This window comes from Daucus carota, chromosome 5 (genome assembly GCF_001625215.2).
Source record: "Daucus carota subsp. sativus chromosome 5, DH1 v3.0, whole genome shotgun sequence".
NCBI lineage: Eukaryota > Viridiplantae > Streptophyta > Magnoliopsida > Apiales > Apiaceae > Daucus > Daucus carota.
Window position 1 is genome coordinate 46926948 of NC_030385.2, and position 24818 is coordinate 46951765.

General features: G+C 32.8%; 2 protein-coding genes across 6 annotated transcripts; both read left to right on the forward strand.

The window, feature by feature from the left end:
• Positions 1-7716: 7716 nt before the first annotated feature.
• Positions 7717-15538, forward strand: LOC108223713 (protein RRP6-like 3). 5 transcript variants are annotated; one of them, XM_017398099.2, is made up of 13 exons: positions 7717-8018; positions 8117-8361; positions 8450-8548; positions 8816-8899; positions 9128-9214; positions 9772-9892; positions 10520-10698; positions 10815-10859; positions 11513-12024; positions 12158-12656; positions 13247-14049; positions 14214-14313; positions 14886-15538. In XM_017398099.2, the coding sequence occupies exons 1-12, from the start codon at positions 7772-7774 to the stop codon at positions 14296-14298; spliced, it is 3006 nt and encodes a 1001-aa protein (XP_017253588.1). In that variant the 5' UTR covers positions 7717-7771; the 3' UTR covers positions 14299-14313; positions 14886-15538. The 5 variants fall into 5 exon arrangements, with proteins under 5 accessions (XP_017253588.1, XP_017253587.1, XP_017253589.1 ...); XM_017398098.2 differs by having other exon boundaries at positions 14895-15538; XM_017398100.2 differs by having other exon boundaries at positions 14925-15538.
• A 1381-nt stretch (positions 15539-16919) lies between these two features.
• On the forward strand, positions 16920-24038 carry LOC108222720 (aconitate hydratase, cytoplasmic). The gene is made up of 20 exons (XM_017396613.2): positions 16920-17441; positions 17998-18102; positions 18213-18373; positions 18462-18554; positions 18821-19006; positions 19253-19414; positions 19742-19886; positions 19971-20113; positions 20235-20291; positions 20396-20475; positions 20560-20635; positions 20805-20990; positions 21113-21180; positions 21282-21400; positions 21503-21624; positions 21937-22035; positions 22120-22599; positions 22784-22882; positions 22986-23228; positions 23793-24038. Exons 1-20 carry the CDS (start codon positions 17165-17167, stop codon positions 23859-23861), a joined length of 2970 nt encoding a protein of 989 aa, XP_017252102.1. The 5' UTR covers positions 16920-17164; the 3' UTR covers positions 23862-24038.
• Positions 24039-24818: the final 780 nt, after the last annotated feature.

Below are 24818 nucleotides of genomic sequence, written 5' to 3' on the forward strand. Positions count from 1 at the left end.
GATTGTTAATATTGTATGAGATTAAGTTTTAAATGGATAATAAAAAAATATAAATATTTTATTATTAAAATTTGAGTTATGAGTATATTTCTGCATGAATGTAGGGGGGACTCTAGTTTCAGCCTTTCTTGCCCCTCACTGGATGCCTGGAGTTGTTTGATTTGATTTGATTAATAGGCAAGATGGGTTGTAGAATATAACTCTGATCGTAGAGCACTGAACGCTACGAGAACACTCTGTATATACGGTACTCCGTCCGATGAATTATATATATTGGGATTGGACACGGAGACCAAGAAAAAAGATAAGAAATGAGTAAAGTTAGATGGAAAGTGGGTAAAGTGATCAGACACACATATTTTTTAATTATAGATTTGAGATAATGTAGTAAAGTACTGGGTGTAATAATATTTTTATTATTATATAATGGAGATAGTGGGAGAATGTAGTGGGTGTAGTATTGTTTTATATTATAAAAAATTGTTATTTTGGGAATGTATAGGAATGATGGGACATCAAAAAAAACTGTATAGAATTGATTGGGACGGAGGAAGTATGGATTTGTATCTAAAATTCTAACATCAAACACAAAAGGTGTTGTCTATGGAACTGTAAATCAAAATAGAGCTATATAGCATTAACGTGGTTCGGTTTATAAAATGAACAATTCTGAATTTATATAGTGCGGTCATTTCCAAACCGTGAAGAATAAAAAATATAATAGTTATACGAATACGAGACACTCTGATAAAACAGTAATGGCAAACTCGCAATGTTATTAACTAACCAATAAAATATTTTATATTGTAAAAAATTAAAGTTTTCTTTTAAATATTTCCAGGAACACTTTAAAATATCATAATTTCGTCAAATATACATTTGATTTTGAATATAAAATTATTGTTTGGGAAACTATTTAAAAAATTTAACATATCATAATTTGCATGGGCAATGATTCTAACCATTTTGAATTTACAAATTTGACTGTCACGTGTATAACATATCCAATCATTTTTAATAATATATAAATATAAAATATGTAAAATGTTTTCTCTTATTAATCAAAGAAATGTAATACATTGAAATTATTTAATTAAAAATATATCTTACTTGTTTTAAAATATATTTGTCAATATTTTAAATAAGATTTAATTTTAAAGTCATAACGCATTAAATATAAACATAAATACAAGATACAGCATCTAACAAGTGAAGACTTATACTCCCTCCGTCCCACCAGGATGTTTACGTTCACTGTTTGCACGCATTTTGAGGCTCTTATAAAGTATAGTTCAAAAATAATTTTTTTAATTTTTCTTTTGTTGAATAAAAGTTTAAACGTCAAACTTTTTTTCAGGATTTTTTTAAAAAATAAATATATAATGTAAGTATACTTTATCGGAGCCTTAAAATGCGTGTCAAAAAGTAACGTAAAGAACCTGGTGGGACGGAGGGAGTACATTTTAAGTTATAAATTGTAATTAATTGCTATATATGCACATAATAACTAATTGAATAATTAGTAATACTAATCTTGAACATGTGCTAAACAACAACATGGATCGAAATTTATTATTTATTAATTTAAATTTTAACATTGTTTTATTATTTGTTTAGTATTTTCATATGTCATTTTATTTTTTGCATGCGCAATTCTTTGATGAAATATTAAAATTTGATCTAATCAGATGATCTTTGATTATATTTTTTATTAAAAATTTAATTTTTACAATATAAATATATATATATATATATATTATATATATAAGTAGTATAAATAATATTTTTTCATCAATCTATAAAGATTTTTGTAATATTAATATGTAGTAATATGTTTTTTGATTCATATTTTATACTTTATTTATTTGTAAAGTAGATATATTATTTATGTTGTATAGGTTTCACGGTTGTCTCAACGAGACATAACAACAATAATTATTGTTATGCTGATTTAAGTGAAAAAAGAGTATATAATAACAAGTTTTGTATTAGTTTTGTACGTAAAAAAGAGTATTAGATTTTCGGAAAAAAAATCAAACTACTAGTATTGCTAGTATTGCAATAATGTTGTGCAAATTACATTATCGTCTTGTTCTCCGTTTATCATTTTAGTATTGAAAATCTATTATATATATAATACAGCAACCATGAGTAATTTAATTCAAAACGACCAATTTACCCTTTGCTCATTATACAATATTTATATATATAAAAGTTATTATTGACTTTTAACACTAACGTATTTATTAGACATTATTGTCTAATCATTGTAAATTAATTCGATATGACTAATATACCCTTCGCTTAATACACATATTTAATATATATAAAGGTTATTATTGACTTTTAATACTAACGCATTTATTATACATTAATGTCTAAGCAATGTAATTATTATACATTAATGTCTAAGCATTTATATACATTAATTATAACATGATCATTATTTGATATTATTTTAATATTATACATATAAATAATATATATCTAATTATTTTTAAAATTTTAAATTTTCCCCATAAATTTTGTAAATTTTAATATTCTACGTGATTTTTGACTGATTAATCCAATTTTGACCAATTAATCATCGATTTAATCGAATTTTACCAAATCGTATTAAAAATTCGTCTGTTATCGATTATTCGGTTAATCGACCGATTTTTAGAATATTTAGTTATTGTGATTTAATAAAATTATATATATGATTTAATAAAATCATATATATGATTTAATAAAATCATATATATGATTTTTTAACTATACGACAAAGACTCTGATTCGACAAGAATCTTATTTGTTTTTATCAAATTTTCAATAATTTTAGGTGAATGATAATTTAATTATATAATAAAATTTTAAATAGTGTATATTTTTTATATTTATATTTTAATAAATATCATCATAGTAAGGATATATGTACATTAGACATCAAGATAATAAGACTTAAAATACAAGTAAATATAAATTTAAATTATATCTAGGGAAATTCTTGATGGTACCCTCGTAGAAGTGGTTTTTTTCAATGGTACCATCGCATTTTTGACTTCTACCGGTGGTACGCTCGTACTTTTAATTTACTCTCTATGGTACACTCGTGTATTTTTTATTTACTCTCTATTGATTACAAACTTAAAACAAATTGTATATTTGAAATCCTTGCGAAAAATTACATAAAATAGACCCTTAAATCATGTAAAACAGAGTCAAAATGATGGTATTCTTTCTGAGCAGTTTAATGTTCGATCATAGATGAAGGTATACTCTTTTGTCATAGTCAAAACTCTAAGTTGACGACTGCTGCGCGGCTGCTCACATAACGAGATATTATATTTCCAATTGTGTTTAAACATCATGTAATATATACCGTAGTTGATGATAAAAGAAGCAGTTTGGCTGCTGACATGATGAGATGTTATATTTCCAATTGTGTTTAAACATCATGTAGTATATATTGTAGTTGATGATAAAAGAAGCAGTTTGGCCAAGCATCCCGATACAAGGGCTAATGACCAGAAGCCTGAAACAATGATTAGCCAGTAACTATTTTTTTTTTATTCTATATATCTAAGTATCTGAGTAAAATCGAATCTTGATCAATTTAATTCAAAATGACTAAACTATCCTTTACTCAAAATACATTCGACTCGATCATTGGTGTAGATGCCGTATGGCTTTCTATTATTAGATTAACACTTTTGTTTCAAAAAAAAAAGAAGATATTTTTCATTCACAAAATTTGAACGTATGTCTATAAAAAAAGAAAAGATGGGGAAAATAAAAAAATTTAAAAATGATTAGATATATATTATTTATATGTATAATATTAAATTAATTCCAAACATGTTATAATTAATGTATATTAATGATTGGACATTAATGTCTAATAAATACGTTAGTGTTAAAAGTCAATAATGACCTCTCTATATATAAAAATATGTATTTTGATATTGCAGTCAATGGACTAGCTTGATGTATAATGTAGGAATTAAGCATCTTATGGGTCTATGTTTGGCTACGAAAGTTAAGCTTTAATGTTTATTTGTTTTTATAAAAATGTATATTTTATAATTTTTTGGATATATTATATATAATTATGATTTAATAATAAATAAATATTCAGTGTTGTAAAAAGCTGGAATCAGAAAATCAGCGATTAATCAGAAAAAGGATCATTATTCAGAATTAATTTAATATTATATATGTAAAAATAATATATATATATATATATATATATATATATATATAATCATTTTTAAAATTTTAAATTTTCCTCAAAATTTTTGTAAATTTTAATATTCTACCTGATTTTCGACCCTATTAATCCAATTTTCGACCAATTAGTCATCGAATTAACCGAATTTTAATATATTTTTTGTATTTATATTTTTAATAAATATAATAAAAGTGAGGATATGTGTATATACAGACATCAACATACTATGATTTAAAATACAAATAAATATAAAAAAGATAAATAACGAGATATAACATATATTGAAGAAAGTGATTTAAAGCAACCCGTGCTTTGCACGGGTTAAGAAGCTAGTTCTAATTAAGGTGGACATGACTTATTTATGTTGTGCAACGGTAAAAAATTACATATTCCGAGCATTAAAATTTTTGTTTCTTGTATTTCTTAGAATATCATATATAATAATTTCGCTCATTCACTGAAGAAGAATGATCTTTTGTATTCTCGGCCGATAAATGTTTTATTAAAAACAATTTGCCTAGAAAATGGAATGAAAAAGATTATTCTTGAGAGTACGATGAAAAAGATTTTGGAGAAGTTTTTAATGAGAATCAACCAATAAAATCATACGTGATAATGAAGTATGGTTCTTATTTGAATGAGATCAACCAATATGTCATATGTGATAATCAACAATGGTTTTTATTTGAATGATGTTGGGGTACTGCTTTCTTGCAGTCAGAAGTCATATTTTAAGTAGTCAATCATATATTTGCTTGATTCTCTACTTGTTAAAAATTAAAAATGTCGAGGATGTCATTGAAAAAAATGGGTTTATTAAAATAGTCATTAAAGCTATTAACTTGGACATCCTTAGATTAATTAAAAGTTTTTACAACATGGATATCTGATGGAAAAATTTCTTTAGCAGTTGCTAAATGAATTCAATTGTTTCGTGGTACAATAGTAACCAAAGAGATTCTGATTCTTTATGATCCAATCAAAAAAAAATCCAAAAAAGGTAACAAGAGGGAGAAGAGTTAAGGACATTTTTGGCAATCAAAAGTAATGGAATAATTTGTATGATGTCAATTTTTTTTAAAGTTTCAATCGAGAATTTCCGTTCATATACAAATCTGTTAACACTAAAATACTTAATTTGCAAGGCTGGTTCGAATTTGCAAGGCTAGTTTGAAATTTAGATTGGAGTTGGTACTGAGTGTCATTCCACAAATTGTCAGGGGCTCTTTACAAGAGATGACTTGCATGCTGATAGCTTAAAGTGTCTACTTGGTGTCAGCAGCAGACAACTACATGATGATTTGTTTAAAAAATCAATTATTATACATAAAATAATTAAACTTTAGAAAATCAATTGTCACATTAAAACACAGTAATTAAAAGTAATCAATTACCAAAAAAAAACTTTGATCATACATGAAATTAATAAAAAAATCTTTTACAAATCATATTAGAACCATTTTATGACACCACAACATCGCTGTTAGCCTGTTATAACCACTGGGATAAACATTCATGTTTCATCCCGTTCCGCTCGATATCAATTCGATTCTCTCATTCGATCCTATCATGGTTTGGATCGAGGATTCGTAAACTTTACAGGGCGGGGGAAAGTTTTATAAAAAAAATTCGGGGATGGATGATTAATGTCTCCGTGTTCTGATTCCTGAACCCGATTGTGTGTGTATATATAAATAATATATTTTTATATACATTATCACAAAATAAATTTTTAAAACAGATATTATTTATAATATTATTAAAATTTTTAAAAAGAATCTAAAAATTTATTAATCATTTTATTCTCATGCTTTTTTATTCTCCATCTTTAACTACCAAGTTTCTTTGAGTCTGTTTGAGAAAGCTGATGAAAATTGTTGTGTTAGAAAAAATACTTTTATAAAAATAAGATAACTGTTAAGTGATTTTTATATATTTTAAACTAGTTGAGAAGCCGCGCGTTGCGACGGCCTATAAAAATTATATTAATGATTCAATATTAATATTTGTAGAATGTAATAATTTAGTGGCTGTCTATAAAAAGTATATTAGCGATTAAAAATTAATATTTGTAGGATAAAATAAATTATATATTATAAAAAGCTTGATGTAATGCCAATACTAATATATAAAATTGCAAAATTGGACTATAATTCATGTTGAAAAAATGAAAATAAATTTCTACCTGCAATCAACTATTTAAAACACGACGAATCTTAATTTTATTTGTGTTTTTTTATTGAAAAGTAATCATGTTCTTACATTGTCATCTTCCTCCAATTTTTTTGGATTGATTGTGCACAAAAACATTTAACTTAAATCCGTGAGATAACGGTGTATAACTACCCTTACTTGTAACAAACTTCATTTTTTAATACTGTATGAATAGTCTTCACTTAAAAGTTGCTTGAACGGAGCAAACAAATAATGCATGAATAATTTTTTCCTGTGTACAAAGTAAATCATATAAAATTTAACAACAAACATGTCCGATGAACAAAACAAATATTATAAAAGAATAATCAACAAACAAACATAACTAATAGTTAATTTATTGATATCATTCATCAATATCATGTCAAGAGTATATTCTTCTCCCGTGTTTGGATTTGTCGACTCTCACACAGCGGTCTATAACTATCTTTACTTGCAACAACCTTTATTTTCTTTTAATACCGTATAAACAGCCTTCACTTATCGTTGCAGAAGAACGGCACCACCCAGTTAGAAATCGAGCAAGAGAACTATCACCAGAGAGATGTAGGGTTGTGGTATTGAGATAGAAGGTTGTGTTTAGATAATCCAAAACCTTGCAACCTATAGGGGTATTTATAGGTGTAGAGAGACTTGTGTGCTACTCTTTCCCATAATTAATATCAAACAAAATCAGATTAAAACTTTCAAGCTTCTATATTCCATAAATAATATGTCTTTCCCATAATTTGAATAATCTGAAACAAAATCATATTAAAACTTTCAAGTTACTATATTCCATAAATAATCTGAAACAAAATCAGATTCTGAAACTGCTTCTAATATACCCGAAACTAAAAAAAGGCAGTTCTAATTTTTGATATTTTTCATCCAAAAATTCCAGAAAATTAGAAAAATAGAACGGAGCGATGTGAGAGGCGCCACCTACACGCCCCTCGCTAACAAAATCAGATTAAAATTTTCAAGCTACTATATTCCATAAATAATCTGTCTTTCCCATAATTAAATAATCTGAAACAAAATCAGATTAAAACTTTCAAGTTACTATATTCCATAAATAATCTGAAACAAAATCAGATTCTGAAACTGCTTCTAATATACATGAAACTAAAAAAAGGCAAATCTAATTTTTGATATTTTTCATCCAAAAATTCCAGAAAATTAGAAAAATAGAACGGAGCGATGTGAGAGGCGCCACCTACACGCCCCTCGCTTCTCCTTTATATAAGTATATTGATGATTATAATTTTTTTATTTTTTTAAAGACGGGTCCTACTATCCGGCGAAATCTATTGTTATTAAACATTTTTGACGGAAAGAAAAGGCACAAAATTTACGCTCAAAATGGAAAACAAAGAGAAGATGAAAATCGCCGTCGCCGCGGCATGTTTGGCGGCGACAATCACCGTCATTGTAGCTACACTGTATCGAAAACCTCGTAAAAACAAACAACATTTGACTGACTCTGACTCATTTTCTTGTTACCTCAAAACCAAACACAAACCTCAGCACTCATTCAAACGTGTCTTGGCTGACAACTCCTACTCTCCATTCAGACATCTCAATCTCAACTCCAGTTCTCAAACTACGGGTACAATTTATATGTATACAAGTCTTTTGTTTACGTTATGTTATGTTTTGCTTTGTTTAATTTTTCCTTGTTTTTAAACCCTAGCTAAATCTCGACAGATAATAATTTCAATTTGCATCCGTATAAATCTGAAATTACGCAACTGATGAAGAATTCAAAGATTCAGCTCATGTCTAATGTTGAGGGAAAAATGATACCGGAAATGAAAGATTCTTATGTTTGGGTTGATACTGAGTTTAAGTTGAAAGAGCTTGCTGATGTGTTGAGTAAAGAGTGTGTGTTTGCTGTCGACACGGAACAGCATAGTTTACATTCGTTTTTAGGTTTCACGGCTCTCATACAGGTTGGGAATTTTGTTATTACTTGCATTATTCGTGATTCGAAGTTATGTACTTTCCGTTTAGTGAAAATCTTAATCTGATATGTGATAGATATCTACTCAAAGCGAAGATTATTTGGTGGATACCATAGCTTTGCACGATGTACTGCCAATTCTTCGCCCGGTTTTTGCCAATTCTTCCATCTGCAAGGTAAAAAATCAGTATATTTCATTTGAATAATGCTAGAGGAATTTGGATCCCAAATGCATATGTTCCATATTTTAATTGGCACCCCTTTACTGTTTGTCTCGGCTAGTGGGGTCCTGATATAAAGTCTGTACCATCACTACTTTTGTTATGTACTTTTGTCTCCACTTTCAAGTGGTACATCGAAAGAGTTGCAAGGATATGATTGATGTGAGTATGATACGCCTTGGATTTTATTTGCCAGCAGTTAACACCTCTTTCTTTCTGTAGGTCTTCCATGGAGCTGATAATGATGTCCTCTGGCTGCAAAAAGATTTTCACATATATGTAGTCAATCTTTTTGACACTGCAAAGGTGGGATTGACCATCACTTAAATTTCCTTTTTTTTTTTTTTGCCCTTTTAGGATTAGAGGTGAGGATGTGAAATTTAAATATATATTTTTAGTAAGAAATAGGTTTTATTGTCATTAATATCCTTGCACTGAACAGAAGATGGTGCATGATGGTAATATCTTACTTTTAACCGTGTCTATGCATTATGATAGTGTGATTTCTAATTATATCAAGGTTTAACCTTTCAGGGATGTGAAGTGTTGTCGAAACCACAAAAGTCATTAGCGTACTTACTGGAAACATATTGTGGTGTTGCTACGGACAAATCGTTACAGGTGTGAAAGATTGTTCCTTCACTTGTATGAAATACTGTACAAATCATTTTAAATTGCATTATATTCTCTTTAAAGAGAATCATCTCTATCGTATATCGGATCACTCTATATCTGATTTATTCATGCATTTTATGGTTTAGATGATGATATACGAACACCATTATACACTGATATTATAATCTACTTACGGGCTTACTGTAGCCCTGTTTGCTGCCTACTTCAGAATATAGGTAGTGCGTGATGTGCAACTCTTATTGTGTTTCATTTGGTACTTACACATGTTAGGATGCAAATCAGCACAATAGAATCGTGCAGCATCATTTCTTTTGCTGATGATCTACTCCTTTAAAAAATGATGCCATCTCCCTTGCCCCCCCTTCCCCTCTCAGCAAACGACTGCATCTTCTTGTTTAACTGGCAACACGTCAAAGATGGAAATCATATAAAATATTTAAAGGCGTGTAAATCCTTTTAATATCATGGTTATATTTGTATAGGATCTCAAAAAACTGAATGTCCATAAAGTTTCTACATAATATTCTTTGTCTGAGTTGCAGAGGGAGGACTGGAGACAGCGTCCACTACCTACGGAGATGGTGCATTATGCTCGAACAGATTCACATTATTTGCTATATATTGCAAAGTGTCTTGCTTCTGAGCTTATAGAGCAGGACAAATGTATTCTCTCCCACTCTACCACTCTCTAGTCTCTTCCTTTCTCTCGTTTGTAAACTTGTAATTTGAATTACTCATAATTAGTTGCTGAACTTCTCCACACACACATGAGGGCCGGCAAGAGAGATGTAAGTTGGGGTCATATTAGTAACCTTAGTCAGTCATCCAACATATATTGCATTCACTGAGGTAAATTGGTTTACTGTTGAAGCAACATTCTGGTCACACCTGCACATGCCAGAGGATAAAGTCTTTTTTCCTTGTACAAGGTTGTCGTTGGTTTTATTGTGTCGGGGATACCAATTGTGACCTCTCTTTCTCTTTGGCTCTATATATTATAATTCAGTACCACATAGATTACTTCAGCACATATGAAGTACAACCAGAATAGAAAAATGATATGTACAGTTAGCAGGATTATATGAATGATCAAGTCAAGTCAAACAAACTCAGATACAATTATGGTGGTATCAACATTTAAGCTGAGCCAACTTTTAAATGGACCAAATGCATTATATAGAGTCAACTTGGGCGTAGAGTTAGAGTAGACAAGATGCAAGTTACTTTCTTCTTAGTTTGTCATGGTATTCTTCTAGTATTTTATTTCTAATGGATAATTTGAAAATTCAGCTTGTCTCAATGACAAATTCCATTTTGTGGTCGAGGCGAATCGACGTTCTAATGCTACATGTCTTCAACTTTTTGTGAAAGACATTGAATCATGTCCTGGAGAGTCTGCGGCATCTTCAATAATCAATCGTCATTTCAATGATAGAGGAAGTGCTTCTTCCATTACCTGTCATGCCAAGGTGCGCCCCCCCCCCCCCCCCCCCCCCCCCCCCCCCCCCCCCGCGTTATTATTTCTTTGGTATCAAATAAAACCTTTTAAGTTGCAGGAATAACCTGTATTTTTTAACCAATGTAGTTTCAGGATTTTGTGAGACAATTATGCACTTGGAGGGATCTGATGGTTAGTCTTAAGCTATTATATAGTTCATTAATTGTTTTTTTTATCCAATCATTTTGCAGTTTTCTTTTGTTTGTGTATACTGAATTTCCTACTAGATAAAAAATAAGCTGTTGCTAGCTAGGTTGTGCCTAACAAACAATTGTACATTTTGCCAATCTTGTATCCTAGACCTGCTCTGTAATTTTTCCTCAGTAATTGTTAACATTCAAAATTTAATTTCAGTAATTCTTAACATTCAAAATTTAATTTGTATTAATTAATATTGTATAATTAAATGAACTTCTGAATTCTTCATTTATAAAGTGATGGGTAGCGTATCACAACAATAAGAAAATAGTTCACATTTCTTGGACAAAGTATATGAGCATCAATTAATATTTTATATTATTGCTGCTGAATCATACAGTACTGAACTTTTCTTTCTACTTCAACTTCAAGTCTTCAAGCATTTAAATAAAGCACAATCTGTTGCTAAAAAAGGGTAATATTTTTCTAAAAACTTTTCTTTCCATTTTACTTCAAATATTTTTCTAAAAACAAATGCCTTACTTCTTACTTTCTGATGCCTTGTTTCATTTTTTCCCCTTAATTAATGTTAATTGCATCTTTTCAGTTGTTTTTATCCAGCTTAATTCATTTGCATGTGCTTCTAGGCTCGTATGCATGATGAAAGCTTGAAATATGTATTATCAGATCAAGCAATTGTTGCTCTTGCAGCTGATGCTCCAACAAGCGAGAGAGATATTTATGACTGCATCCTGCAAGCAGATATGAGTTTCGATTCTCTGAATGTTCTTTCAACCGTCGATTCTCCTTCTGCTGTTGTTTGCAGTCATATTGAAGACCTTGCTTATATCTTCAACAATGATGCAGGGAAGAATGAGGATATCTTTAATTTGATTCTTCAAAAGCACCTTGGTCCTAATGGAAGCTGTCCCCTCTCTGTATATAATTATACTTTATTGTCCAAGAGAAGCTTAAAGTTAACAAATCAATTAGTTTCTAAAGGAAATACATATAACCATTCAAAGAAAGTTTCTCGTATGGCTTCTAGGGAGCTTTTTGTTCAAAAATTTTCCTGCAAATCTCCAGCCTATCACAACTGTAGGATATATGCAAATGATGGGAGGTTACTATGTTATTGTGACCGGAGAAAACTTGAGTGGTCAGTGGTTACCTCATTATCTCTATTTTTCTCTCTGTTTTTATTTTTCTTCCTCTTGAGTATTGTTAAGTGTATGATTCTAGTGGGTTCTGAATGTCCTATCTACAGTCTTACTGGGTGCTACCTACTGCAGGTATCTACGTCGAGATCTAGCAAAACTTGTTGATGATGATCCACTGGCAATAATGCTTCTTTTTGAGCCTAAAGGTGGACCTGAAGATGACGATAATGATTTCTATGTTCAGAGTAAGAAAAACATTTGTGTTGGCTGTGGAGAAGAGAACCACTATTTACGCTACAGGGTTATACCCTCGTGCTACAGAGTGCACTTTCCGGAACATTTAAAAAGCCACCGCTCTCATGATATTGTCCTAGTCTGTGTGGACTGTCATGAAATTGCACATAGTGCAGCTGAGAAGTATAAAAGAATTGTAGCTGCAGAATTTGGGATACCGCTTTTTCTTCAAAAAGTAGTTGATCCTAGTCAAGCACAAGAGAAACTTGGGTTGTCTGCCTCTAGTGCCCATCTTGAAGATGCAGGTGTATCTCCTTTAGAGTTGCGAACAGCAGCTATGGCACTCTTGCGGCATGGACACAGAATGCCATCGAAACGCCATGAAGAACTTACACAGGTATTGATGCTGAAGATTATGACTAGCAAGAAATTTTAATTATTAGACTCAATGTACTGACCTATAATTAAACCTTCTAAAGTACACCTCCCCTTCCCCTCTCTAACTAGGATGATTATTGTGCTAACTTTACAATTTTCAAGTAAGGTTCATGTCTGTGTGTGCTGGTGTCTATCAGACATTGTCATCTATAAAAACATTACGTAGGGCAATTTCTGCTCCCATGACATTCCTTTTACTACCTCATATAAAATTCTAAAACTTCTATCGCATCAGAATTATGTAAATGTCATGAAGCAGTTGCTCAGTTCTGTACTTTTGTGGCTGTACTTTGTAAAGCCACCCCTTCACTTAATGTAATTATCTTACATCCGCATTACATTATGCTGTACTCAGTACTTCTGTCAGCTGAAATATCAGATATCCGTTTAGATTGACTCTCTTACTTTTACAAGCAGTTAATATTCTTGTATTGATTTTTAATGGAACCATAACCTCTTGTCAGAAGTAACGTGTGTCATATCGTGGTTCTGATGCATAAATATCACCAACTATTAAGCTTTTGTTTTATTGCATGTATTTCTTGACAGATTGTCATGAAATATTATGGAGGAAGAACAATATCACAAGAAGACCTGGAAAGAGCTTTGGAAGTTGGAATGAGCCCTCATGAGAGAAGGCGAGCTGCAAAAAAGAGAGGATTGTCATTTAAGCATGCTGTAACGGGCAGTGAACCAGATATTACTGGTAATGGGACATCCTCTGCCCCTGAGAATAACTTTGACGCCAATAAAGAAGAGGATGATGGTGATAAGGGATCCTCTACCCCTGGGGATTTCTTAGACCCCAATCTTGTGGATAGTACACATGCAGTTAATAGAGGGGCAGATAGCAACAGTGGTGGAAATTCTCCTACTTATTTTACACCTATGGTTTATGCGGAAGGCTCCATCACTGATGGCATGTCTACAAACTCAGATAAAGTGATTTCCAGGACTTGTTTAGAAAGTGAAGCTACTATAGTAGATGCTGATGGTCGTTCGGAATGTAATGGTACATTAAATGGAACTACCTCAGAATCTAATGGTACATCCAGAACATGTTTAGAAAGTGAAGCTACTAAAGTAGATGCTGGTGTTGATTCAGAATGTTATGGTACATTAAATGGAACTGCCTCAGAATTTAATGGTACATTGACGGGAACTCTCTCTTCTAAAAGTGCTTCGAAGATGTCACTGTTGGGACACGGGCCTCACGGGAACCAGGTTGTCAACCATCTTTTGAAGGAATACGGGGATGATGGGGTTCAGGAATTTTGCCAGAGATGGAGACAAGTCTTTGTTGATGCCATTAAGCCTCGTTTCTTGCCTGCGGGTTGGGATGTGACACACAGGTATAATGATTCTTGATTAAACATTTTGTTTTAGTTTTTTATAAGTTGTACATAGAATAGTTCACATAGATTTAATTTTTAGAATTCAAATTCCAACATTACTCTTAATAACTATATCTTGGCTCCTTTGCAAAGTAGTTGATAACCGTGTGTGTCTTTCCCAGTGGTAGGAGAGACTTTGGCGAATTCAGCGTGTATAATCCTGCAAAGAAAGGTTCTGCACCAGTAACATCTCATGAACACATTTAAAGAAACACTGATGCTGTAAGTAGCTTTTATGTACACTGATGCTTTTTATTTGCAAATTTTGCTCCCGACTTGTTTCTTAAAACTGGGAACATTTTTGTGTATCATTGTATGTCTGCTAGTTATACCTTGTTTTGAGCTACATAATTTTATTTTTCAAAGATGTAAGCTACATACCATTAAAATATAAACCTCTGGAAATGAATAGCCTTGGGTATCGAGGTCATATATACATTTTCTCTATTTTGTTGGGGACCCAGAAATGATATTAATATATCGAGATTGTTACCGTGGAATATTTAATATATCGACTGTCAAGGTTCTACCATAATATAAGGTTTTTTGAATGCTATTACTGTCTTGTATTCCATTTCTTGCAGTTTTGACTTCATTTCCCTTGCCAATTGTGTTAGTTTTGTTTATGAAAAAATCAACTAATTGAGTTATTTTGTAAAAACAGTTGACAGAATATATAGGGATCTATCCTGAAATTTTGATTAGTCTTGGAAGCTTAGTTAAAATTTCTAGGCTCACTATTCTTAAAAGATTCTGTAATTTTTTAAAGAATATGATGAATTCACAAGTCTCAGAATTTGCAGCTTTTCCCCCCCTTTGAACTGGACCTACAGATATTGACACACTAGAGATTCAAGAACATACAGTGCTTGATGTGACATAATAAAGGTTTGCAGCCATAAGCTCATTCCCCCGGGCCCTGAGGACATGTAATGCCAAAAATTCTTGCCGAATAGCAAGGAATGTAGTCAGGTGTGATAATAGGACGAACTGGAGATGAAGGAGAATGTGTTAAGACAGGGAGGGTGTGTGTGAGATTTAGATCTTCAGTCTCTCTGAGTTTGGCGATTGTGCCTGGTTTGAGATATATGAGATGGGAGGCCTCGTTGGCTAGGCTTCCTGTCGGGCGGATCATGGTGTGGGTCGGGGTAGGATGATAAGTTGAGATTGGAAATAAAAAAACAGAAGTCACGTAACTGCAAGGGGTTTTCAAAAATCAAAATGGGGAGGAACGGCCGGCCGGCGTGGTTGGAGTTGCTGAGTGCTGACTTGCTAATTGCTATGCTGGTCCAAGCATGCATGTATATTGACGTATAATTGCATGTATTTTTTAATATACAAGTTTAAAAAATGTTTCTTTAATCGAAAAACAATTTTGGTCCATCTCTGGGAAGAATATGAGGGAGAATTACATCATATTATTAGTGATTATTTATTAGTGCAACTACTTATATGTTGTGTTCATGGCTAGTAAAGTAATAAGGTAACCTTATGAGAATTTGAAAGCTCAGACTTGCGTCCTCTTGTCTCCGCGAAAGAGCAAGATGATTGAATATATCACAAATTAATCAGTAAAGCTAAAAGTCAAGTTGTGGAATACAGTATTTCTTCAATCAGAGTCATTATACGTGTAATTATTTATGTTCAATTTTTAGTTATTTTTGGCATGATATTAGCAGTTGTCATGAGGAATATTCCTATACCATTGATAAACAAAAACAAAAAGTAATTAAACTGGAAATTTAATCTCCATGTGAAAAAAATAAAAGAAATCGAAATTAGAATCAAAAGCTTGGTTATGACCACATGGCAAACAAAACTATTCAGACAAAGCGAAATTGACTTTCCCCGGCGAATTTGCTGTGTTGGAACTTGGAATGATGGGATGGACATATAGAATAATTGATAGTGGTTTGAAAGATACCACAAAGCACGTAGTGTGGCAACTGATCACTCTGGGAATTAAAAAAAATTCATTTAGTAGGTAGTTTTTGTTTTCCATTTTTCCATTAGATGGTGGACCACAAGACCTTGTATTTCTATTAAAAAATCCTTTTGATCTAGAAGAATGGAAGAGAAAAGCAAAACAAAATCAAATGAGGTGAAATTTGTACGAGGGAGAGGAAAAGGAAGAAAATAATCGAAAGTTATATATTACTCGAATATTTATATAATTTTTAGTTTGATATTTATATATTAATTTAAATTATAATAAATAACAGGGAAATTTAAAGGTGGCAATAAGAAATAAAAAAAGCCTATGAGATAGAAAAAATAATCGTGAATGGAGTTTTTTACTAAAGCAACTCAAATTCATAATATTAATAAATAAAAAATTATTTGTATAGATATAATTTTCTGTGAAAAATAAATAACATACGAATTTTCAAATAATTTAACGATTTTTGGATCATTTATTTTTTAGTAAAATTAATCGATTAATCTTTATCTTTAACATTATATAAGAAAAATAATATCATTATATAGTCAATACTCAAAAACTTATATTCATATAATTAATATTTTGATATAATTATCATATTTATGTGGTAGGATCATAAAAAAAATCATTAAATACGATTATATGTTATATTAATAGAAAAATATTCTATTTTAACTTTTAAAAGCTCCAAATTTGTACTTTCAAAGAAAAGAAATAAAGAAGTTCTACATTGCAGTATTGCATCCAAAAAATAAAAAAAAGGCAAAATGAATGAATATAGAAAAGTATAAAACAATAAAAGAAAAGTATACAAAAAGGAAAAAAAATAAGAAAAGCAACGGTAAATTCGCCGAGAAAAAAGGAGAAAAAAAGAAAAGGCCAAACTCCAAGTGGCCGCCTTTCCTTACTTCTTCCGGCTCCCAAATAACCCAGAGCCTGACCTATACTTACACACTATAAAAAATATACACACACATTTCTCGGCACACAACCCTAGGCACTCTCCATTTGCTCTCCACACGCCCCTCGTCATTTAATCAAACACTTGATCTACACACACAATTCAACAATCATTCATCTTATCTTATCTCGTTGATGCGTGAGCTTTGATTGTTATTGCTCATCATCATCATGTATAAAAGGACGTATTCCTCGGCTACTTGTTCGCTAATTCGAAGAGCTGCTTCTTCTTCGTCTGCGTCTGGTGCTGCTCGTAAGGCTGGTTCGTCTCCCGTTGCGTCGTCGTCGCCTGCGTGTGGGGTTAATCAGTACAGATCTTACAGCTTTTTCAGATCGGTGCCGAGGTGGAGTCACGGCGTGGATTGGAAGTCGCCGGCGAGTTTGACGTCTCAGATTAGGACTGCTTCGCCTCTTCTCGAACGCCTTCAGCGCACTTTCGCTACCATGGGTACTTTCTGATTCTCGTTGAGTTTTTGTTTTTCACTCTCGGCTCGCGTAAATTCTGTAGATTAAATGAATAATTCTTGATTTTGTTTTGTTATGCGTGATTCTTTGCTTTTCTTAAATTGTGTAGAATGATGGTTGCGATTTGTATTATATTATATGTAAGCATGCCTGTGAGATTTGGAATTCCGAATGCTTAATCGTATGTTTAGTGATTTGTACAAGTCATTTTAGCTTACCAAAATTTATGTGTATATATAGGAAACGCTCAATATATTCAAACATGAAAATATAGTTTACAGTTAACGAATACAAGATGCACTAAAATACAAATAGCATTTAAATAATATATATTTCAGTTTAAAATTTTCTTATATTTGAGATTTTTAATGCTTTTCAATTGGACTGTTGTATAATTACAACTGTTGCTATTTGTTTGATGACATATGCTACATATTTTATTACAGTAACTACTTTAGTTTATTTTTTTTACTTGTTGAATTTTAATGTTCATAGCAGTAATACTGTTATGATTTTTGTTCTGTCTTGTATGCATTCAGCTGCTGATCATCCTTTCAATGGAATTGCGACTAGTCTTCCTAAGCCTGGAGGTGGTGAGTTTGGAAAATTTTATAGCCTCCCTGCTTTGAATGATCCAAGGATAGGTAATATTCTGGAACTTATGCTACAGTTATTGACACTTGTACAATTGTACTTTAGTTTGTGTAGACTGAGCAGTATATGCTTATATGGGTTGTCATGTTTGTATTAACAGAAAAGCTGCCATATTCGATTAGAATCCTTCTTGAATCTGCAATTCGGAACTGTGACAATTTCCAAGTGACCAAGGCAGATGTTGAGAAAATCATTGATTGGGAAAAGACATCTCCCAAGCTAGTTGAGATTCCATTTAAGCCTGCCCGTGTTCTGTTGCAGGCAAGTAATTGCAGTAAATACTTTACTTGAGCAGTAACAACTAACAATCATCAAGCATGTCTCATCTTGAAACTTACTATGCATGCAGGATTTCACTGGCGTACCAGCTGTGGTTGACCTGGCATGCATGCGTGATGCCATGAATAGACTTGGCAGTGACTCTAACAAGATCAACCCTTTGGTAGGTGTCTGCATCTCTTTTCTGCTTTATTTATACATGCCAAGTTTTGGTAGAGCGTCAATTGAGTTACTGTTTTAGGAGTTATATCATAACTAATTGGCTTTACATAAAGTTAATATTTGATCTGTGCTCCGTGAGTGAGCCTCTGACATGTTCTTTTTATTTCTTTCACATGACCAGTTAGTTTTTGTGTTTCTAAACAAATGATTTAAGCTTTAGAGTATGTGTTTTGTGTTTCACTATTATGTTTTCATTTATATGGACAGGTCCCTGTAGATCTCGTCATTGATCATTCGGTTCAAGTTGATGTTACAAGGTCAGAAAATGCTGTTCAAGCAAACATGGAGCTTGAATTTCAGAGGAACAGAGAAAGGTTTGCATTTCTAAAGTGGGGGTCAACTGCATTCCGCAACATGCTTGTTGTTCCTCCTGGTTCCGGTATTGTGCATCAGGTATAATGAGACGGTTTTGCTAAATTCCTTGTACACTCACACCCACAGTTGCATAAAACATGTGGCTTCCTATTTATTTTTGTATGAGGATGCTTATTTTTTGTTATAGAGTGATTTACGTAAATATACTTGTTCTTTTTTTGCTAATTACATAGATATACTTGTTAAAAATAATAATGCTTATAATTCTAGTTTATACTTGTATTATAAACAGTCTCAAATATATATTGTATGAAATTTTTTCAGGTCAATCTCGAATATCTGGGAAGGGTTGTTTTCAACACTGACGGTGTACTATACCCTGATAGTGTTGTTGGAACTGATTCTCATACCACTATGATTGATGGTTTAGGAGTTGCAGGGTGGGGAGTTGGAGGTATTGAAGCAGAGGCAGCAATGCTTGGACAGGTACGCAATGCTGCATGATTATATACCATTTTCCTGCATTTCGTCAATTTCGAAAACTTTAGTTAAGGCCAAGCTTGATTGAGATTTACTTGGATTTAGGTAACTGTATTTAGCAATTAGGACCACTGATTAGTTTGAGGAGGCTATATGAAGAATAATGCATTTAAATAATCTGTAGTGATTCCTGAACATGCAATGTTTATTAAGGAGGGGGTGGGGGTGATGTTGTCAAACAAATTTCCGTTTAATTTTGTTGCCCCTGCTTTTTGAACCTGTTGTAATGATGACTTCCGGCGAATATGTCTTGAGGCTTATCTTTTTATGCAGCCAATGAGCATGGTTCTTCCTGCCGTTGTTGGGTTCAAGCTTTCTGGAAGTCTTCGTAATGGTGTCACAGCTACTGACTTGGTTCTAACAGTGACACAAATGCTGAGGAAGCATGGTGTTGTTGGGAAGTTTGTTGAGTTCTATGGTAACTAGACGCAAAAGCAGTAGTCAACTTCTGTATTCTTGTGACCTTGATTGAACCAAAAATCTAACTTGCACTTTCTTTCAGGGGAGGGAATGAGCAAGCTATCATTAGCTGACAGGGCAACCATTGCAAACATGTCTCCTGAATATGGGGCAACAATGGGGTTCTTCCCTGTAGATCATGTCACCTTGCAGTATCTAAAATTAACTGGAAGAAGTGATGAAACTGTGAGTATTCTGTCATTGTTTCTTTGAAAACAATGCAAATGTGATATTAGAACTTAAAATGATATTGTTTTGTCATTTACATGTTAGAGATATTCTAATAGTGAGTTTTTAACTAAATCAGGTGGCGATGATAGAAGCATACCTGCGAGCTAATAAAATGTTTGTTGACTATAATGAGGTAAGTTTATATATAGACACACACACACACATATATATTGTACTAAACAAATTTACTTTCAGTTAGTGCAATGTTATATAATATAGTCCCTGTCCCCTATGTAGCCTCAAATTGATAGAGTATACTCATCTTACTTGAGTCTGGATCTCGAAGAAGTTGTACCCTGTATTTCTGGTCCAAAGAGGTACGTCCTTCACTAGTTGCTGTTTTCATTTATTAGCATCTATATTTTCTGAGTATGCAAGGCGCTGATTGTAAACCTTGACAGGCCTCACGATCGGGTTCCTTTAAAGGATATGAAGGCTGATTGGCATTCTTGCCTCGATAACAAAGTTGGATTCAAGGTGAGTTTTTAAGCAATCGGTATTAGCTGTAATATTTTTACTCTTAAGGCGTACGGCTATGACGATACCTCTCATATCACCTTGTTGCATCAGTTTCTCTGGTTGTCTTTTGGCTAGCATTTATAAGAGATATCTTTAGTGACCATTTTTTCTTTTCTTTACAATTCAGGGTTTTGCTGTACCAAAAGAGGCACAAGAAAAAGTTGTCAAGTTCACGTTCCACGGACAGCCAGCTGAACTTACGCATGGTAGCATTGTGATCGCCGCAATCACAAGTTGCACAAATACATCAAATCCCAGTGTAATGCTTGGAGCAGCCCTTGTGGCAAAAAAGGCTTGTGAATTGGGTCTACAGGTCAGTTGTTGTAGGTGGACTTATTTACACACTTGGACATGTACTTAGTGCGGAGTGCCAGTCTAATGTGTAGGAGCTTTATATCTTCATATAGTTGCTGAATCTGGACTATAATTTGACAGGTCAAACCATGGGTAAAAACTAGCCTTGCTCCTGGTTCTGGAGTTGTTACTAAGTATTTGCTCCAAAGGTAGTGCTATTAACTAGACACAAACTTGCATAACTATAAGACCGGTAATCAGACAATTTTTCTTAATTTCCACACCTGATTTGTACTTTCCCCTTTTGCAGTGGGCTGCAAAAATATATGAATCAACAAGGTTTCCACATTGTTGGATATGGATGCACCACTTGTATTGGGAATTCTGGGGATTTGGACGAATCTGTTGCTTCTGCTATATCTGAGAATGGTATTGTTGCAATTTTGAGCCATATTCAGCATTAGTGACATGTTGTTTTGTTTTTTTCCTTTGCTGCTTACTTATATACATGATCTTGGTTTTTTCCTGCAGACATTGTTGCAGCAGCCGTTCTCTCTGGTAACCGTAACTTTGAGGGCCGAGTCCACGCTTTGACTAGAGCAAATTACCTTGCTTCACCACCTTTGGTTGTTGCGTATGCTCTTGCTGGCACGGTAATGACATGATATCTCTTTTAAACAATTTATATCAAAAATAACTATAGATTTGTAACCAAAACTTTAACTTAATTTGGAAAAGTTGGAAGCAGGTACTCTACTTATTCTTGACTCATTTCTGAGTTCTTTAAACAGTATTATTTTGATTGGTTTTTGTTGCCAATATTTGTTTGTTTGATGATTTATAATGTTTATCAGTTTATAGATTTACAAATTATCAAAGATTATATATTCACTTACAAGTAAAAAGTGAATTTTTTTTAGAGACATATCGAACAGGGGTAAGATATATTTATATTCTATTTGCAGGTTGACATTGATTTTGAAAAAGATCCAATTGGAGTAGGCAAGGATGGTAAGAACGTCTACTTCAGGGATATCTGGCCATCTAACGAGGAAGTGTCAGAGGTACTGAATCTTATTCTTGCAGATTATGTGATGTTTATGTTGCTTTGTAAAGTAAATTAAAAATTGAAGTTGTATATATTTTAGGCTGTTCAATCCAGTGTACTACCTGAAATGTTTAAAAGTACTTATGAAGCTATCACAAAGGGTAATCCTATATGGAATGATCTCTCGGTTCCTGAGACCAAGTTGTACTCTTGGGATCCCAATTCTACATATATTCACGAGCCACCTTATTTCAAGAATATGACAATGGACCCTCCTGGACCCCATGGAGTGAAGGATGCCTATTGCCTATTGAACTTTGGTGACAGCATAACAACAGATCACATCTCGCCAGCAGGAAGCATTCACAAGGACAGTCCTGCAGCAAAGTTCCTACTTGAGCGTGGAGTTGAGAGAAAAGACTTTAATTCTTATGGTAGTCGCCGTGGTAATGATGAAATAATGGAGAGGGGAACTTTTGCCAATATACGGATCGTTAACAAGCTACTAAAGGGGGAAGTTGGGCCGAAGACGCTACATATCCCTACTGGAGAGAAACTTTCTGTGTTTGATGCTGCTGCTGTAAGTTCATTGCTTTTTTGGAGTCCTCAAATCCTTTTATCTTTATAATTTCTGTATAACCCTCCTAGTATGCAATGTGGTAATTACTAATTATTATACCATTCCAGGTTCCTCGATTTGCTTATTATATAATTGAATTTTTAAGGTGATAAGCTTCTAAACCATTTTCAATCAAAATTTGCAGAAGTACAAGGCTGCTGGTCAAGCTACTGTTGTCTTGGCTGGTGCAGAATATGGAAGCGGAAGCTCCCGGGACTGGGCTGCTAAGGGCCCAATGTTGCTGGTGAGATTTGTAACTCAGTGCTTGACTAAGCTGCTGTGCCTTTCTATGTATAACTGTACACCATATGTTTCTAGTTGCCTGAACTTTACATTTAATCTAACAGGGAGTCAAAGCAGTGATTGCAAAAAGTTTTGAGAGAATACACCGCAGTAATTTAGTAGGTATGGGAATTGTGCCACTTTGTTTCAAAGCTGGAGAAGATGCAGATTCACTAGGACTCACTGGCCATGAGCGTTATACCATTGATTTGCCAAGTAAACTAAGTGATATTCGCCCCGGACAAGATGTTACTGTTCGTACGGATACAGGGAAATCTTTTACTTGCACTGTCCGTTTTGACACGGAGGTATGTGAACCTTATACTCTGTTAAATAGTTAATGTAGTTTAAAAAATAGTTGTTTTAAGTTTCAAGTGAGACTTGAGATCTGCAAAAATAGTTGAGCAATATAACTTGATGCCTTGTATGTTCTTAAAATTTTCAGAGGTTTCTTTAAGTGAAGAGTAAGGAGAGTAAAATCAGTAAACAAGTTATTTATAGTCAAATATTTATACCCATCATGTTGTCATGTACAGTGCTTTACAACCTTTGATGGTGTATCTTTCTTTATTTAGAAAAGACTCGGTTGAAAGGGTGCTATTACGTGTTGAGTTATGTAAATTACCTTGTACAAAATAAAAAATTTACCGTGAGGCTAATAATGGTTGCTCAGGGCATAGTCTTCCAAGTAAATTCGAAAGATCATAGCAAGAGGATTGTGAATCTATCTTTGACCTAATAAATTTTGCTCAGCTTTTTCTTTCTACTTATCTCATCATTTTTCTTTGTTCAATCTAAGTTTCAGCTGTTTACATTTTTGTTGAGCTTGTGATATGAATTGTGAGGTACTGATGATTTGTATGCTTTTGCAGGTGGAACTGGAATATTTCAACCATGGAGGCATTCTTCCGTATGTCATTAGGCAACTAATTACACAGTAGATCCAGTTAGCTTGCGGCTTTATTTTGTTGTTTGAGCCTTACAGTTGTAAACTGCGAGAAAACAATAAATTCTCAACTATAGATGTCCCTGGATTAAAGGGAAGTTTCACGGTGACGTTTTAAATCAAAACAAAGCTTGATTGGATATGAATCAAAAGCACATTATTTTTGAAATAATTCTACATGCCTGCCAGGCTTTGGGTTGGGGGATTTCGTAGGGCTGTCTTCTTCATCTATATTGTGTACCCATTATTGATGCGATGGAGATACATTTTCGAAGCAGCATAGTCATTGCACTTTTACAATGAACTTGATATTTCTGCTGTTTTCGCATTATTTTATGCTCAGCTAATTAAATCTATAATTGTATAGTTGCAAAAACTCGTGTATTTTATTTTTGAACTGTCATTTTTAATAGAGTTGAATCTAGAACTTAATGATCAGAGTTGGTAGTATAAGTTTCAGACCATCTTATCTCTATAGGGGATGTTGATTGTATTCACACTGCTCTACAGTCTACATTAAGGAAGTGGGCTTTAAAAGGTGAAACATATCCGGCTTGCATGCCAAGTAGTCAGTAACTAGAAATTACTTTCGGCTTCCATTCCAAAATTAGTAATTGTCAGCTATATTATAGATGATCATATTTTATAAGTTACATCTGGGTATCTTTTTGTTTATAATTTTACTTTATTATAATTATAGATAATCCTATTGGAGTACGTATGCTCATCTAATCAAAAAATTTACGGTATAACTAATGATTATCTATAATATAGCTCAAATGGATGAAATTTAAATATAAATTTATGCATGCTATATAGATAAAATATATATGAAAGAAAGCATCAACAAAAGATATATATAATATTTCCTTGAATATAAATCAGTTTTTAAAATTATAAGAAAACAGTTTGTGATTTTAAGTGGTATTTATAACTTATGTTCTCAGATAAT